Source organism: Phyllostomus discolor, chromosome 9 (genome assembly GCF_004126475.2).
Source record: "Phyllostomus discolor isolate MPI-MPIP mPhyDis1 chromosome 9, mPhyDis1.pri.v3, whole genome shotgun sequence".
Taxonomy (NCBI): domain Eukaryota; kingdom Metazoa; phylum Chordata; class Mammalia; order Chiroptera; family Phyllostomidae; genus Phyllostomus; species Phyllostomus discolor.
Window position 1 is genome coordinate 47,278,498 of NC_040911.2, and position 17,516 is coordinate 47,296,013.

Here is a 17,516-nt window from a genome sequence, read left to right on the forward strand (position 1 = left end):
TCAGTGTGGTCTGCAGATGAGAAGTGGTCCATGACCAGTACAGAAATTGAGGCAACTCTTTAGAAATTTTTAGAGGAATTTGACAGAATAATTTTATGTTTATTTAATAACAGGTCTGTGCTTGCATTGTGCATGTTTTCTATTTCCTTTTTCTAAAAATCTATGTTTATTGTACTTAATATAAGCTTGGTTTGAGATGCATCAGAAATTTAAAAAACTGCTTCTTCATCATAGATTGTTTGAGAAGCACTCTCTAGATACAAGTGGTGTATTTTCCTAGGTTATAAGAAGCACAAAGGAACATGTAAACTAGAGTCAGGATATCTGCTAGCAAAGAGGGAACTTGCAAACTTTGTATGTAGCTTTTGGATCTTGAGTTCATAAATGTGAAGGTCATAGAGGGAAAAAGGAACATGAAACAGCCAAAGGGAGTGAAATGATCTGTGTGCTTTTATCAAAACTAAGAGACTTAAAAGGTGAATTTTATAATGGCCTTAAAGTTCATAAAATGCTGCTTCTCTGCCAGCCAAAGCATTTAATAACACACACAATTCTCTCTTCCTGCTGGAGGATGGAAAACATTCCCTTTGTTGTTGTATCCACAAAGTTTCTCCAATGTAGGAAGAGAATTCATACAGTTTCCTTAGCCTTTAAAAAGCTAGAGCCTCTACCACACCAGTGCAAACATCAATGGTGGGTAGAAGGGAATAACTAATTATACGTAATTATTGCTGCTGTTGCAAACAGTGACAGAAGTAGTCTAATCAAAAGCACTTGACAGTGGATATGATTAAGCTGAATTTAATTCACCCAAAGATTCAAGACTGCTAATATTGCATGTTCTCATAGCAGAGTTTTTCTTTTCAAAAAGATGAAAATAATTATTCTTAACAGCCTTCCTAGTTTTCATGGAAAGACTGCCCCTTTGGAAGCCCACTCCATTACATGGATCTTTCTCATTTGCCTGAGATGTTATCTTCTCTTCTTCCATACTAGTGGTTGAAGAGAATTGTTATCTAAACAGACCACAAACAGACTTTCTGTGGTAATTTGAATTCTGATTTGTTTTATTTATTTGCCCAGTTGGAATGTTTTTTTGTAGGGGGGAAAAAAGTCGAGGTAAGGAAATACTTACCAAAGGAGACCCAATTACTCTTTGAGAATTCATTTCCTCACAGTCAAAACATTGAAGTAGAAGGTGAAAATTAAACATTCAGCTATATAGGGATATTTTAGAAGCCAGGCTTAGTCTAAAATTGAATATAAATGTTTTGAATTTTTAAAACATCCAGCTGGTGAGTTGACTTTACTTTCATAGCAAACAGGTGATAAATTCAAATAATTAAAAGACATCTCTTCCCTTCCACCTCCTATTCTTTATGTATAACTATGAATTTACCTGAGGATTCTGGGTTGCTAGACTATGCTAACCATAAATGTTCACACTTTCTTCTGTAAACCCACTTTAAGAGAATGTGCACTGATGTCAGAAAATACTGTTGGCTGAAATGTTACCTCCTGTACTTTAAAACCATGAAGTAAATTCTCAAGGTCACATGGAAAAAAAGCTTCCCTTCCCAAAGCTTAAATGTAGGGCCAAAATTGAGACCAATACTCAATTCATCCAGTTTTGTAATACTTTAATACCAGTAGTCTGCTCTTGTCAAGAAAGAAAACTTAAAAAGTATCACTTAGGTGAAATGGGATAGGATCAACAAGGCTGGGAAGTGGATAGATGGCCATCTATAGAGCTAACTGCTAAGGAATTGCAGAAAATTTAGAGAAGTCATGCACTTAGGAGATATGAAGAAACAAAATAATCATAATGATAATCACAAATGGTATGCGAGCTTATGGTACATGGTAAACATTGTCCATGTTTGTCCAGGTAAACCTTTATAAGCATTGATTGTGGGAACTGCATAGAAATACCAATTGGGAGACTCTGGAGGAATAAAAAAGGGGGACCTCTCAGAGGAATGTCCCAAGGAATGGATTTACAGTGAAGAGAGACTTTTCCTCTAAAAAGTTGTATGTGTGGACATCAGAGTGATGCTGAATTGGTTTCTGGACAGTGGGAGGAAGGATGACTTACCTGAGACTGTGGAGGCAGCCCAGATGGATTGCTTTCTGGGGGCCAGAACCAGTGAAGGAGGAAGACAGTGGAGGTACAGCAGACCTTTCCACCAATACTACACATGTGTAATTGGAACATCTTTGACTAATTTCACAAAATCACACACAATGATAGATCTTGTTTGAAAAATGGGGTTGGGGCAGACCACTCACAGTCTATGCAGTTCTGCAGCTGGAGAACCAATAAAAACAGTAACAACCCTAATCAAATCAAAACACTGACCCCTATAACTCCCACCTGAATCCCCTTGAATCCATCTTAGCCCTGTAATCTAGAGCTCCAGCCTCCTGCTCCTCATTAACAGGTTCTCAAAGTCATTCCCTTCTAATGGAGACCACTTTCTCTGCCAACTTAAAAACATGATCTGGGGCTTGTCTTCATCAGTCCATGTTCTTTCATTTTACACTCAGGAGTGGGGCAGAAGCTCCGTAGTTCCTTTACCTGTTCCTGCAGTTTCTGAGACAGTTTAAAAGGGGAGAAAGAGGCATGGCTCTAAAAAACACTGAACTTCTTGCCACTTCTTAGACTAAGCCAAGACACTTCTGCAGGATCTTGAGCTTTGTTTAATAGCTATCATATAGCCTTTTATTTAAGAAAAAAATTGCCCCTGATCACTCTAAAACTTTAATGTCCAAAAAAAATAAAATCACACATGAGCCAAAGAGACTACTGTGTTACCTGAACGTCACTCCCCATTTTGCTAATCCTGTTTGAGCTCATCTGTATTATAGATGCATGCCATGTAACAAAACAAACTGAGTTCTGGTTCAAAAAGGGAAAAAAAGCAAAATGAAATATAAAAATTAGAACCATTTGCATATGTAACTTAGAATGCCTCCTTGACCTCCACATAAATAATTCTGTATATTTTGCCCCACCTGGTATGTCTCAGTGGATTGAGTGCTGACTTGTGAATCAAGGAGTCACTGGTTCAATTCCCAGTCAGGGCACATGCCTGGACTGTGGGCCAGGTCCTCAGCTAAAGGCATGCAAGAAGCAACCACACACTGATGTTTCTATCCCTCTTTACCCCTCTCTAAAAATAAAATCTTTTTTAAAAAAGAATTACATATATTTTTAACAGCTCAAAAAGCTAACAGAGCATTTTGTGCTGGGATGGAGCATTGAAGTATTAGAGGATAAACAGTATTTTAGGAAATTTTGGTAATTTCCTGAACAGTGTATGGTAGGAAGTTACCAAGTTTATACCAATCTGTGAAAAGGGACCCATCTGTTTCAGCTTCATCCAAATATCCAAACTAGACTTCACAGGACTTGTGAAACACAGACTTTTGCCATCCTTCACATATTGTCATGTTTGCCATCCTTGGTTGCTCAAGTTTTAATGATGGAAACACTGCAAGAAATGATGTTGCCAGTGCAGCAATACTAAATTCAGGTCTTGGGGATTCAGAGTTGGCCTGAAGGCCATGCCATGCCTCAGTATACAGGGTAGCTATACTGTAGGTAACAGAGCCCCAAATGATTGAATATGGGGGAAGGGCTGCTTATGTTTTACTAAGAGCAGTAAAATACAGTTTTAACTAATGTTATAAACACCAAAAACCTGCTTTAGAATTCTTATGGAGTTGGTCAACCCTGTATATTTCGAAGCTTTTTTTTTTTTTTTACATTTTGTAGTATTTGGCTAACTCCAGTCATTTCAATGGAACTCTCCTGCCACTTGTTCCATTTCTCTGTCCCCAAATCTTTCTAAAATCACATTTCAGTTTTTCCTTATTACTAGAATAAATGTTCCATAGATAACCCTTCCCTTGTGGCTTGGCTTTCATATTACAGGTGCATAACATTCATCTCTTGAAAAATTGTTCCATTTTCAAATAGCTGCCGTAGTTTCCCTCTACTGTTGGGAAGGGGGTTGTATTTTCGTATATGGACAGACAGCACACAAGGAAGGCTGGGGTTGTTGGAGTGTGGCAGGATGAGAAATGGGCTGAAACTCAGAGGCTCGAAGTTCTGGTTTTGCCACTAACTCATCCTAAAGTCTGGACAAGCTGCTTCCTATCATTCTGTGAGACAGTTCCTATTTATCTTAAATGGTGTTAACACTAGCTCACCTCATGTAGGAGCACTGTGAAGGGAACAGCCATAAGCAAACATTTTCTAATACTGCTCCCTTTACAATAGCCTGTTAATTTATAAAGAAATTACGTGTCTTTTCTTATTTAGTACTGATAATCCCCTGGGAAAGGTAATCTTCTCATTTTGTTGTTTAGGAAATTACACCTTGTAGACAAGATAAAAATTCCACAGTTTTTCTAGTATTGTGTATATATATTTATACATATGCTTGATGTAAACTAAATATATATATATGTGCATACACACACGCACACGCAGATATACATACATATACCTCCTTGAAAATTATGGTTCACAAGAGAAGAGTTTTAAAAGGAATTGTCAAGAATAATAGTCTCCTCACCTACTAGAAATCATTAGTTCAACCTGAGTAGTATTTTATTTGTCATCTTTATACCCCAGGTTTAGCTGTTCCACCTCAGAGAGTCAGTACATTTTTCTCTCTGCTAAAGAGGACTTATAATGACATATTTTCCCTTTCATTTTAGAACATTTTGATTTTATCTTTCTTTACGTGGTATATAAAATTCATAAAATTATTTTAGTTGCCATTTCTGTGGATCTTAAACTTGGGGATGACCCAAGGGGCACAGTTAATGTCAGGGGATCTGATAAGCTTGACTTCACATGGAAACACTTCCATGGGTGGGATAGTGCCATGACGTAAAGACAGGAAAAAGCTTCTGGATGCTTTTGAAAATGACCATCCTCCAGTTGGAGCAAAGTTTCTTCAGTATGCCCAGTCATGAAAACACCCCCACTATCAAGAAGTCAGCTGTTATAGCAGTGGGGAGGTGGTGGTGGGAGCTGAACTGCAAGAATTTTATTATATTGACTATGAGGAACATCATAGGGCTAATAAAGCTTGCTAAGATTCCGAGGATCAGACCAATCTGTTATCTTTCTCTAGGTCATGGGAGAATCTGAAAGTGGATCTGACTGGCAGATGGTGGTACCATTATAACATAGTGCTCTTCAATAGAACTTTCCAAGATAATGGAAAGGTTCGATAGTTCTGCTGCCCAATATGGGACAACTAGCCACACGGGGCTATTGAATACTTGAAATGTGATTAGTGTGACTGAGGAACTAAACTTTTAATGTTATGGAATTTTAATTAATTTTCATTTAAATAGCCACCTTTGGCTAGTGACTACCAGATTGTTCAGTGTTTGCCTATCAGTTATGCATATTTCTGTTGATTAGGATACTAATCACAGTGACACTAAAAGAATTTCCCATTCACTGATCTTGAGAATACTTGGGGGTAAAAGTGTGTGAAAGAAATGGGATTTTCAAAGCCTAAGTATGTGTGGAATTTCAAGGTCAACCCATATAATGATGGTGCCTTTTCAGAAGTGACCAGAAAGCTGTGTTTTGGATTGTGACTTCTTTTTTCTTTTCACAGGTTCTTTCATGTTGGTGAACACATCTGGGAGATCTGAGGGGCAAAGAGCCCAACTCCTCTTACCTCAACTTAAAGAAAATGATACTCACTGCATTGATTTTCACTATTTTGTATCCAGCAAGAGTAATTCTGCTCCTGGGTTACTCAATGTCTACGTGAAGGTCAATAATGGACCTTTGGGGAATCCTATCTGGAATATATCTGGAGACCCAACACGTACATGGAACAGGGCAGAACTGGCCATTAGTACTTTTTGGCCCAACTTCTATCAGGTATGCTTTTTGTTTTCATTTCATGTTGTGATGCACCTTCTAACTTCTAAAAATCTAGTTTTCTGTTGTATAAACAGAATGTGTAAGAAGTGTTGGTATTTTTTATATTAATGTAAGGAAAGTTTATGCTACTTGAAAGCAAGTATATTTAGGCTTTTTTTTGGAACATTACCTTTAGAAGAAGTAAAAGACACAATTCAAACTTGTTTATGTGTATATTGTTATTAGAAAAAAAAGCAGTGACCTTGCTGCAGGGCAGGAAGTGCTATATGCAAGGATATTTTACTTTCTGTGTTAAGTGAGCAAAATCTCACCCAGGGAGTCTTAGCACTCAATTCTAAAAGAAAAAGCCCCTTCTTCCATCAGTGGATCTCAGGAGTAGATGAGTCATTAAGAAGTGAGCCCTTGTGGAGTCAGCTCCCACCGCATAAGCAATGGGAAGAAAATACCCTGTGTAGGCCAAGTTCTCTCCATGGGAGGGCTGCTGTCCTTGCTGCTGTCATTGGGATGTTCTCTTGAGACCCACACTGCCCACTCTGAGTTCTCATTTAAAGTAACAACGGAGGAGGTCCAAGAGAATTAAGCAGTGGTACAAAACAAATCTTCCTGTCACATCCTTACTGTTGGAAAGTTCCTGTAATGCAAAAGCATCCGAACTTGGGGTCAAAGGTAGGAAATTTGTGACAGTGACATTTGGTGCTCTTTCTCCTTTTGCCCACAGCACCTTTAAAAACGTGATTTTTAAAAACAACTCAATTTCTAGCTAAGAGGACGTATTAAGGGGATTGTGATAGTTTGCTTTCTCTTAATTCCTTTGGCTCACTCAGGAGCCAAATGGAACATGTTTTGAACCAAAGTCATCTCACCTCTTATGTTTAATTGACATGCTCAGCTAGACTCAGGGAAGGGAAAAGAGGGTCTTCTTCAAGACTGCTTGCCATTGGAAGGGTGTGAGTGGCATCCCGGAAGCCATTCTACAGGTTTGATGTTTATTAGCAAGATGCATCAATGGGAGTAAATGGGCTGTAAATTCCTTGCTTTATTTATTTTTGTACCCTCATACCTATACAACATCTGGTATTTAATGAGAGATAAATGTTTCTTAAGTGGAAATGAAGGGGTAGTGAAAGCTGTAATTCACATGTAAATTGTTATAAATCTTTATTTAATAGAGTATACTTTGACAATATATTTTAAAGGTGCTAAATTTTAGACATGTCTAAGTTTAGTAATCTATTGTTAGGAATTCACCCTATGGAAACAATGAAGAGTGATTGCAAATAAGTAACTACAAGGATATTCAGGGCAGTTTATTTATAATAATTCAAAAATTAGAAACAGTACTATTTCTAACAGTAGATTATTAGTTAATATATGCTACCTCAATAAAGAAATTTATTTTGCAACTGTTAAGAATAATGTTGTGGAGATGATGAATAAGCTTAAATTCATCATTAAATGATGAATTTAAGCTTATGTTGTTAAGTGAAAAGAATCTGTATAAAGCCATATGTTAAATCCCATTCTTTAAATTAAATATATACATTCTACAGCATATGCTGAAATAAATATATTTAAAAATGGTATCTCCCCAGCTAGTGATTTGATTTTTCTCTTGCATCTGCCATATTCTAAAATTTCCCTAATGTACGTGCCTTGTTTTTACTTATAAAACAAAAAAGAGTAAAAACTATTTTTTCTCCCAGAGGAAAATATTCTGTTTAATGAATAACCTTATTTTTATATGTCTGTGGTATAATTCAGAAATATGGCCTCTGGGGGAAAGTTTCATCTTTCATAGATTAAAATGGAAGCAGGGGAAGTGGGTTTGCTGAGGCTAGGCTTCAAAGGGCTTTTGTATGGCTGGCGAGGCTAAGAAGCTGAATGTTTTTACAAACTTCTTTTGGAGGAGACTTTCCAAAAGAAGATAAGGCATAGTACTGTGACATTCCCTACCACTAGCCCACTGGAACTTGCATGAAACTCTTTCTTAGGCTTGTGCTGGGTAGAGGCCAATAGGACACAATTCTAGACAATATCAGAGGGTATGTCCTGCTCGCCTGTGCCCTGATTTGCTCCTCTTTCTTTTTGGTAAGGGCCCTCTTTCTGGCTTATAGATGGCTACTTCTTCATCTTCTCCTGTGTGCTCATATGGTCTTTCCTACACACGTGGAAAGAGAGAGTGTGCCCTGGTCTCTCTTCCTCTTATTATACATACACTAATCTCATTATGAGGGCTCCATGTTCATGACCTCATATAAACTTAATTACCTCCTAAAGCTCCATCTCAAAATACCATCACATTGGGGTTTATGGTTTTAACACATAAATTTGGGGAGGTGGTTACCACATGCAGTCCAATAGCAGCCTTTAATACACCTAACTCAGACCATCAAAATTAAAGGAATGGTTTAATTGATCAAGTCTTAGATTAGCCTTTCAAAAGGAATTATCCAACTATATTAAAAGAAAGGTAGTACTGTATTATAGCAAGCCACTGTCATTTTCAATGAATTCTTTTTTATTGATCTCTTTGTTATTGTTTTTCATTACAGTTGTCCCCATTTCCCCCCATTACTCCCTCCTGCCCTACCCAACCTCTGCCTCCCACATTCAATACTCCCCACCTTGTCTTTGTCCATGGGTCCTTTATACACATTCCTGACTTGACCCTTCCCCTTTTTTCCCCCATTATTCTTCTCTCCCCTCCCCTCTGGTCACTGTCAGTTTGTTCTTATTTCAGTGTCTCTGGTTCTATTTTGCTTACTTGTTTGTTTTGTAGATTACGTTCCACTTATATGTGAGATCATATTGTATCTGTCACCACCTAGCTTATTTCACTTAGCAGAATACTCTCCAGTTCCATCCATACTGTCGTGAAGGGTAGGAGTTCTTTCTTTCTTTCTGCTGCATAGTGTTCCATTGTGTAAAAGTACCACATTTTATTGATCCACTCATTTACTGATGGTCACTTAGGTTGCTTCTAGCACTTGGCTATTGTAAATAATGGAGATTTGAACATTGGGATGCATAGGTTCTTTTGAATTGGTGTTTCAGGACTCTTAGGGTATAATTGCAGCAGTGGAATTACTGTGTCAAAAGGTAGTTCCATTTTTACTTATTTGAGGAAATTCTATACTGTTTTCCACAGTGGCTACACCAGTCTGAATTCCCACCGACAGTGGACTAGGGTTCCCTTTTCTCCACAACCTCACCAGTGCTTGTTGTTTGTTGATTTGTTTACGATGGCCATTCTGACTGGTGTGAAGTGGTATTTCATTGTGATTTTCATTTGCATCTCTCTGATGGCTAGTGATGCTAAACATCTTTTCATATGTCTCTGGGCCCTGTGTATGTCCTCCTTGGAGAAGTGTTTGTTCAGGTTCTTTGCGCATTTTTCATTGGGTTGCTTGTCTTCCTGAAGTGGAGTTGTATGAGTTCTTTACATATTTTAGAGATCAAACCCTTGCCTGAGGTATTATTCACAAATATATTTCCCATACGGTTGGTTACCTTTTCATTTTACTGATGTTTTCTTTAGCTGTCCAGAAGCTTTTTAATTTGATGAAGTCGCATTTCTTTATTCTTCTTCTATATCACTTGCTCTTGCATGGAATATCTGAGATTTTCCTACCTATATTCTCCTCTAGGATTTTTATGTTGTCACAATTTATATTTAAGTCCTTTTATCCATCTTGAGTTTATTTTTGTGTTTGGTATAAGTTGGTGGTTGAGTTTCACTTTTTTGCATGTAGTTGTCCATAGCTCCCAACACTATTGTTGAAGAGGCTATTTTTACTCCATTTTATGCTCCTTCCCCCTTTGTCAGATATCAATTGACCATAGAGAAATGGGGTTATTTCTGGGCTCTCTATTCCATTCCATTGATCTATGTGTCTGTTCTTATGCCAGTACCAGGCTGTTTTGATTACAGTGGCCTTGTAATACAATTTGATATCAGGTATTGTGATCCCTCCTACTTTGTTCTTCTTTCTCAAAATTGTTGAGGCTATGCAGGGTCATACATGGTTCCATATAAATTTTTGAAATGTTTGTTCTATATCTGTGGAATATGTCATTGATGTTTTAATAAGGAATTGTGTTGAATCTATAAATTTCTCTGGGTAGTATGTACATTTTGATGATATTAATTCTTCCAATCCATAAACACAGTATACCATTCCATTTGTTTGTCTTCCTTAATTTCTTTCTTCTGTGTTGTGTAGTTTTCTGATTATAGCTCTTTTACTTTCTTGGTTAGGTTTATTCCTAGGTACTTTATTTTTCTTGTTGCTATAGCAAATGTAATTTTTTCCTGATTTCTGTTACTGATATTCCATTCCAAGTGCAGAAAAATTCCTTCAATTTCTGAATATTGACTTTGTACCCCACTGCTTTGCCAGATTCACTTATTAGGTTGAGTAGTTTTGTGGTGGAGTCTATAGGATTTTCTATATACACTATCATGTAATCTGCAAACAGTGACACCTTTAGTTCCTCCTTTCCAATTTGAATGCCTTTTATTTCGGGTTGTTTTTTTTTTTTTGTCTGATCACTGTGGCTAGAACTTGTAATTCTATATTGAATAGAATTGGTGAAAGCAAACACCCTTGTCTTATTCCTGATCTTAGTGGGAAAGCTTTTAGTTTTTGCCCGTTGAGTATGATGTTGGCTGTAGGTGTCTTGTATATGGCCTTTATTATGTTGAGGTATGCTCCCTCTACTCCCACTTTGCTGAGTGTTGGTATCATAAATGGGTGAAGTACCTTATCAGATGCTTTTTCTGCTTCTATTGATATGATCTTGTGATTTTTGTCTTTCCTTTTGTTTATGTGATATATTATGTTTCTTGATTTGGGAATATTGTACCGTCCTTGCATCCCTGGTATGAGTCCCACTTGATCATGGTGTATGACCTTTTTAATATATTGCTGGGTGCAGTTTTCCAATATTTTGAGGATTTTAGTCTATGAACATTTCATTGAACAATTTTGTCTATGTTCATCAGAGATACTGGCCTGTAGCTTTTATTCTTTGTTGTGTCTTTATCTGGCTTTGGGATTAGGATGATGCTGTCCTCATAAAAAGTGTTTTGGAGTCCTCCATCTTCTTGGATTTTTTGGAATAGTTTGAGAAGGATAGGGATTAGCTCTTTCTAAAATGTTTTGTAAAATTCTCCTGTGAAACTATACAGTCCAGGGCTTTTGTGTGCCAGGAGTTTTTTGATTACTGCTTCAATTTCACTAGCTATTACCAGTCTGTTCAGGCTTTCTGCTTCTTTATTCAGTTTTAAAAGATTATACATTTCTAGAAATTTGTCCATTTTCTGCAGGTTTTTACATTTTTTTGGCATATAATTGTTCATAGTAATTTCTTATAATCCTTTGTATTTCTGTGATATCAATTGTAATTTCTCCTCTTTCATTTCTGATCTTATTTACTTGGGTCCTCTCTCTTTTTTTCTTGATGAGTCTGGTTAAAGGCTTGTCATTTTTGTTTATCTTTTCAAAGAACTAGCTCCTGGATTTTTTGATCCTTTGAATTTTTCTTTTAGTCCCTGTGTCTTAATTCTGCTCTGATCTTGATTATTTCCTTCCTTCTACTCACTCTGGGCTGTCTTTGTTGTTGTTTCTTCAGTTCTTGTAGCTGTAGGGTTAGGTTGTTTATTTGAATTTTTTTGTCTTTTTTGGCAGGACGGTATCACTTATGAACTTCCCTCTCAGGACTGCCTTCTCTGTGTACCATAGGTTTTGGACTGTTGTGAGTTCATTTTCATTTGTTTCCAGAAACTTTTTGATTTCTTCCTTGATCTCATTATAAATACATTCATTGTTTAATAGCATGCTTTTCAGTCTCCATGAATTTGAATGTTTTTGAGTGTTTTCCTTGAGGTTGTTTTCTAGTTTCAAGCCCTTGGAGTCTGAGAACATGCTCGATATGATTTCAATTTTCTTGAATTTGTTGAGGCTTGTTTTGTGTCCTATCATGTAGTCTGTTTGAAAATGTTCCATGTGCATTTAAAAAGAATGTGTATTTTGCTTCTTTGGGATGACAGGTTACGACCTTTGAATAAAGTGTTCTGCCTCCTAATTGTGAACTGTGACCCTAACCTGCAAGCCCTCCCATTTCCCTCTGACTTCTGTCACACTACTGATCAGCCCATGATTTATCATATTGAACTAGAATTTAATTTTCATTCTAGATTTTTGTTTCAGTGGATGATTCATTAGAAATAGCTTCATGCTTTGAATTTAAAGGTGGATTTGTACAGACTCTTTTATATAGTGTTGCTAAGTGTTGAAGAACCTGGTGATCAACATTTGTAAAAATGTTTGGATCCACTAAAATGTGCTTGTTCATTTAATTCTTGAGCACTTCAACGAAGCAGCCTTTAAAGTTTTAAAGGCATAGTTAAGATAGTACTTACCTTGTATTTTCCCTTTATCTGCTGAGTGGTAAACATACTGAAGTCATTACTGTAATAGTAATGTAAGCTGTTAGGTAAGTGTAAATGGCACTCTAGATGATTAAAGGGAGATGTCAGCAGGAAACTTACAAACTCTGAGCAATAGGTCTTAAAATCACCATATGAGACCTGAATGATGTTTCCCAGTTGGGATGAGAAAGACAAGCTATAATAACAGAGGTGGAAAAGGAAAACACCTACCAAATCCAATTTCCACCCCTGGCCTAATGTATCACCCAGAGAGGAAATGATTTGATGTCTATCTTTTATACATCAATGTTTCTCCCTCCCTCCCTTTCTCTATAAATAAATAAATAAAGTCTTTTTAAAAAGTTAGAAACATAAGTTTTCTGTGTTCAAAAGTACTGCCCTGGGGAGGGGCTCCCCTGGCACACCCCTCGGTCCCTAGCCTGTGGGGCTGGAGCACCCTTACTGAGGTGTGAACATGCATGAGTCTGTCTGTTTTTGAATTCATTCCCTATACGGATTTTTCTATAAGGAGTTCTGCACTAACCTGAGGAAGTAAGTCTTTTTTAGGTAACTATCATATTTCTAATTGCAAAATATAAAAAATATATATTTTTCTAGTTTCACATGCATCTGTGTGTGTGACGTTTTCCCTTGTGAACACAGCTCATAAAAGTTAATATCCAAATGGCACATTCTCAGGACATAGATAGGCTGCTTTGGAGCCCAAAGTCTGAGGACAGGACATCTAAAGGAGGCAGTACCCTTGAGAAACCTTCTCCCATTGCAGAGGGACTCAGCTTCATCCAGACATCACCTGTACATTAATATTTAGGCTGTAATATACATTATAGAGATCTAAAAGTTAATATAAAATGAACAGATACTTGAAATACTAGTATGTTAATTTATACTCATACAGTATTTTTTTCTAAAACATGTGTTTTGCACTTTTTAAAGTAGTTTTGATATGATTGATGAATTAACTGTTTTAAAGGAATTTCATATTGTTTGGAAATGGGCAGCATCATAGTGTAGTAAAAGAACATATGCTTGAGATCAGACAGACCTGGATTTGAGTATCAGCCCTGTTTGCTTATAAATTCAGGCATCTGATACGAACTTATTGGGACTTCCCTAATTATGGGACTAAATATAAAGGTTGTGCAGGATGTGAAGATGAAAGAAAAAGCTAGCCTCTCAATAAATGGTGGTCATTTATTGAGACTAAGATTTGTGGAAGACAGTAAAAAGGAATCAACTATTAGTTGAGTGGCATATCCCTGCTATGTCACACCTTAAGTGTGTTTCATGGAATGAGAAAAGGTGTTCAATGCAAAAGCATGTCAGGAACAAATCCTTTAGTGAAACACTGAGTGGAGTAAGGTAGACCAAGTTTCTTTCCCCCACAACCTTCCGGAAGTACTATCATGCAAAAATGTGAGGTGTGGTTTCTGAGGGTTCACAGAGTCGGTCTCTCTGGACTCTGACTTGACCTTGAGGAGCAAATGCTCCTGGGAACACGGGAATTTGTGTTCTGGGTTCTTCCCTCTCTGCTGTCCCTCACATGCCTGTGTTTTTGTCAAAAATACCCATTTCTCTCTCAGGTTTGATTACAAAATACTGAGTGGTTTTTATCTTGGTCAGAATATGAGTTTCGTAGTTGTTCGATTTAGGAACACTTTCAATGAAACTAGACACAACCACCCTGTGTACTTGCAATAATCTTAGTAGTATGTTTTGGGCATGTCTGCATTTTGTAGTCTTTCCCCCCCAGTGCTATCTTTATTATGCATTTACAGCTTCAAAACATTTCTTAAAGTGTTCTTGGCACAGTCGTCATTTTATGTAGCTTTCCTAATTTATAGGAAAGCATTCTACAGGTACAAATCACAATGGTAACCTGCACAGAATACAGCTAATTGCAGGTTAATTACTATTCATTAAAACATAAATTGTCAACTACCTGGTGATTAACACATATTTAATTCCTTAATTAATGTTTGTCCTAATTACAGCTACTTACAACCTGCCCCTCTGTTGGGCAGCAGCAGTGGGAAGTGAGAAGTACCTGCTACCTGCTTACAATGAGCACCTGGGCTGTAGCACCTGCTTCCTTTGATTTAGGCATTGACTTCCTACCATTTTAACAATAGTATTTTGCTCTCACAAGCACCCTCTTACTTTATTGTGTTCATTTACTTTTTTAAAAAGGATGCTGCTTCTTCCTCTCTTCTTTACTCTGGGCCCCAGAAGTTTCCAGAGGCCGGCCACCTGTCAGCTTGTCTGGGTTCCTATTCCTGAATGCACTTGGAGAGGCTAATGGAATTCCACAATCCCTGTCTTTCTCTCTTCCTTGGGATGTAGTTTTTCTGAATCCACTCAGGCTAGGAAGGCAGTGACCTTTAATGTAAAATGGCTGCTCTACAGAGAGAAAAGTGCATAGGTGGCCTTGTAATCTCCTCCCACATGCCTCTCAGTAGAGGAGCTGGGCTTTGGGCAGGTGGGCAGTGACAAGAGGGAATGTGAAGATTAAGTCATGGAATGATGAGAGTCTTCTTGTTTCTCTAGAACCTCTCTGTTAAAACAAATTTCTTAGATGTACTGAAGGTCCTGGGAGAAGATGAGGACTGCATTCCAGCTGAGCCCTGCTCAAATTCTCTGTGCAGGGAGGACATCCGCTTTGGGGGAGGCTAAAGCCAGGTTTACCCTTTAACATTCTGACATCTTTCCTGGTAAATGAGGGGTTGAGGGAATAGTAATGACTTGATCTTACCCATCTCTTCACATTTAGCTTCAACCTTTACTCCCTGAAACCACCTTGGTTTCTTTGCTGTGTTTGCCTGTAGCTCACTTATTTTTCCAAGCATCACCAAAGCCAACCTGACAGAAAGCAGCTCCTCACACATTTGCTGCTCAGAGACTGTTTTAGATCTGAATAGGTGAATGTTTTCCAAATTGTGTTCCACAAATCCAAGCAATGTTGAAGCATGTTAGTTGACAAAATGAAAAGAAGCACTGATTTAAACAAAGCTGAATACACTCTGTACTGCAAGCCATTTTGGAGTCGGGTATGTTTCCAAATCTCCAGGAGGGACAAATGGCAAGTACAAGTGCCCAGGTAGAGTTTTGGGCATAAATTTAGACTTTTACAGAGCATCTCTTGAGTCCAGTGTTCCCTGGAGTATACTTGAGATATACCGATATGTACAAATGGAAAAATAGAACATTCCCCAACTCCATAAATTTCTTAGCTTATCGCTTTTATTCCAAGTGCAAGACAATTGAATTGCCTCTTTCCTCAAGACTGACATGGGGAATTAGATGTGGCAGTGAAATATAACTCTGTCTCAAGCAGGAAAGCTATTCTAAGCAGTTGCTCCTGTGCTCTGCATTTTTGTGCTTAAAAAAAGATAAACAGTATGTTTTAAAAACTCAGTGGGGACACAGCAAGCTGTCCATTAGCATGGACCCAGAGCTGCATTTAGAAAGTAGAACGATTCACGTGGTGGTTTTTCATCTTCGAAGGCAATAGTTTTAAAAACATATGTATTTAAAATTTAACTTCACCTCTAAGTTTTATTCTCAGCTTGTACTTATTTGATGATCAAGGATAAGTATGTTTTCTTGGTACACTTCTTTATGGTTTGTTACTTCTGGCTTATCAGCACTTTTGCTATTTTTTCCCCACTTTACCCTAATTGTATTCCATGTTTCATTTTGTGGAATGGGTAGTTAAGCTATGATTGGAAAAACTTGAAAGGAACATTAGCATTTTTCAAAATTCAAAGGGAAAACAAAAAATAAAAGTGAGAAAGTCATGTTTGTTGGTCAAAAGGAAAAAAAAAGATGAAGTTGTTGAAGAATGCCTTTACCTTTGGGAAAGTGATAAGTTTTTACTTTACTTTGATAATATGTCTGTATAAACCATTGATTCAATATTTTATTCCTGATTTTTTAAGGTCACACAGTTTGTGGTTTTGCTTTGGCTATTTACCACTATAGAAACATTTCTTTTACTGTATATGTTTTTGGTTTTTATTTAACTCATTTGGGAAAAAAAGCATTGGTTTTTATAAATGGATAAGATCTACTTAACTGTTTATTTAAATCAAAACCAGAAAGGATATACTAGGTTATGTATGGGGGGATAGATATACACCATTTAATCTCCTTTGTTCTAAGGAATTGACAAAAGACTTCCACCAACACATTTTCCATGGTGAGTCCTTGTATTGGTAAGCAGACTTCTTCGCTCACACATAGCAAGGGAAAGTGGCAGCAAGGAAAGCTCATTTTACTCTTCACTGAAGCAGGGACGACCAGAGATGCTGCAGTGTTAAATGGCTTCTTGTCTCCTGTTGGGCAGGCATCTGAGGATAGCCTGATGTCAAAGCCCTCATGGGCCACCATCCAGGATGGCTTCTCCTGAGCAATGAGTCAGTGGTTAACTGGTTGTTTCTGTCTGCAAAAGAATGTCCAAACATTTAGAAAGCTTTATAAGAGTTTTATTTGAGCCAAAATTTTAAGGATATGCCTGGAAACAAGATCTCAACGGATTGAGAGGGTGTTCTGGAAAAGGACAGTTTTGCTGTTCTTTCATGTATTTGAATTAAAGGAGAAAATGTAAGGAGGGTACCTGAAGTTCATTGGTGGGTGATTAGGGAGATAGGAGGAAGCAAAGTGGAAAATCTCTAGGACTGAATAAAAAGAGAAATGGAGAAACACATACTTCTTTTATGTTCGTGAGTACAGGATAGTAATTAACATTTATAGCACATAGAAGTGTTAAATGCAGGCAACAAACTTAAAAGAAGGGGTTCTGTGGTCTTGTACTGGTGTGCCTGTGGTTGTGCCTTTGAGAGGTCTAGGAAAGAAAAGTATCCTGGTATTTCAAAGGTATGTTTTTTTTTAATGCATAAGAATAGTGGACAAGGCTCGCTGAAGGTAAAGATGGACATTGCTAAGGAAGCTGCAGCCCTGGGATGGCTGCTCAGTTAGGAATTGTGATCAGACTGTCCTGTATGGTTACTTTTACTCATTGAGCTTGTCAGGTCTGCCATGTCCCCCTCTCTTCCCAGGCTTGTTGGGTTTATTACATAGCCCCATTTTCATTCACGTTTCCTATGTGAGAGCAAATGGCTTTTCCCAAACACCATGTAG

The 17,516-nt window shown here is 37.6% G+C and overlaps 1 protein-coding gene across 6 annotated transcripts in view; it reads left to right on the plus strand.

The window, feature by feature from the left end:
- PTPRM (protein tyrosine phosphatase receptor type M) overlaps positions 1 to 17,516 on the plus strand; it is an 801,251-nt gene that overhangs the window by 297,458 nt on the left and 486,277 nt on the right. For all 6 annotated transcript variants that reach the window (XM_036009302.1, XM_036009304.1, XM_036009303.1 and 3 more), the window contains exon 3: positions 5,649 to 5,920. In XM_036009302.1, coding sequence (XP_035865195.1) covers positions 5,649 to 5,920 — 272 coding nt within the window. The remainder of the gene's footprint in view (positions 1 to 5,648; positions 5,921 to 17,516) is intronic.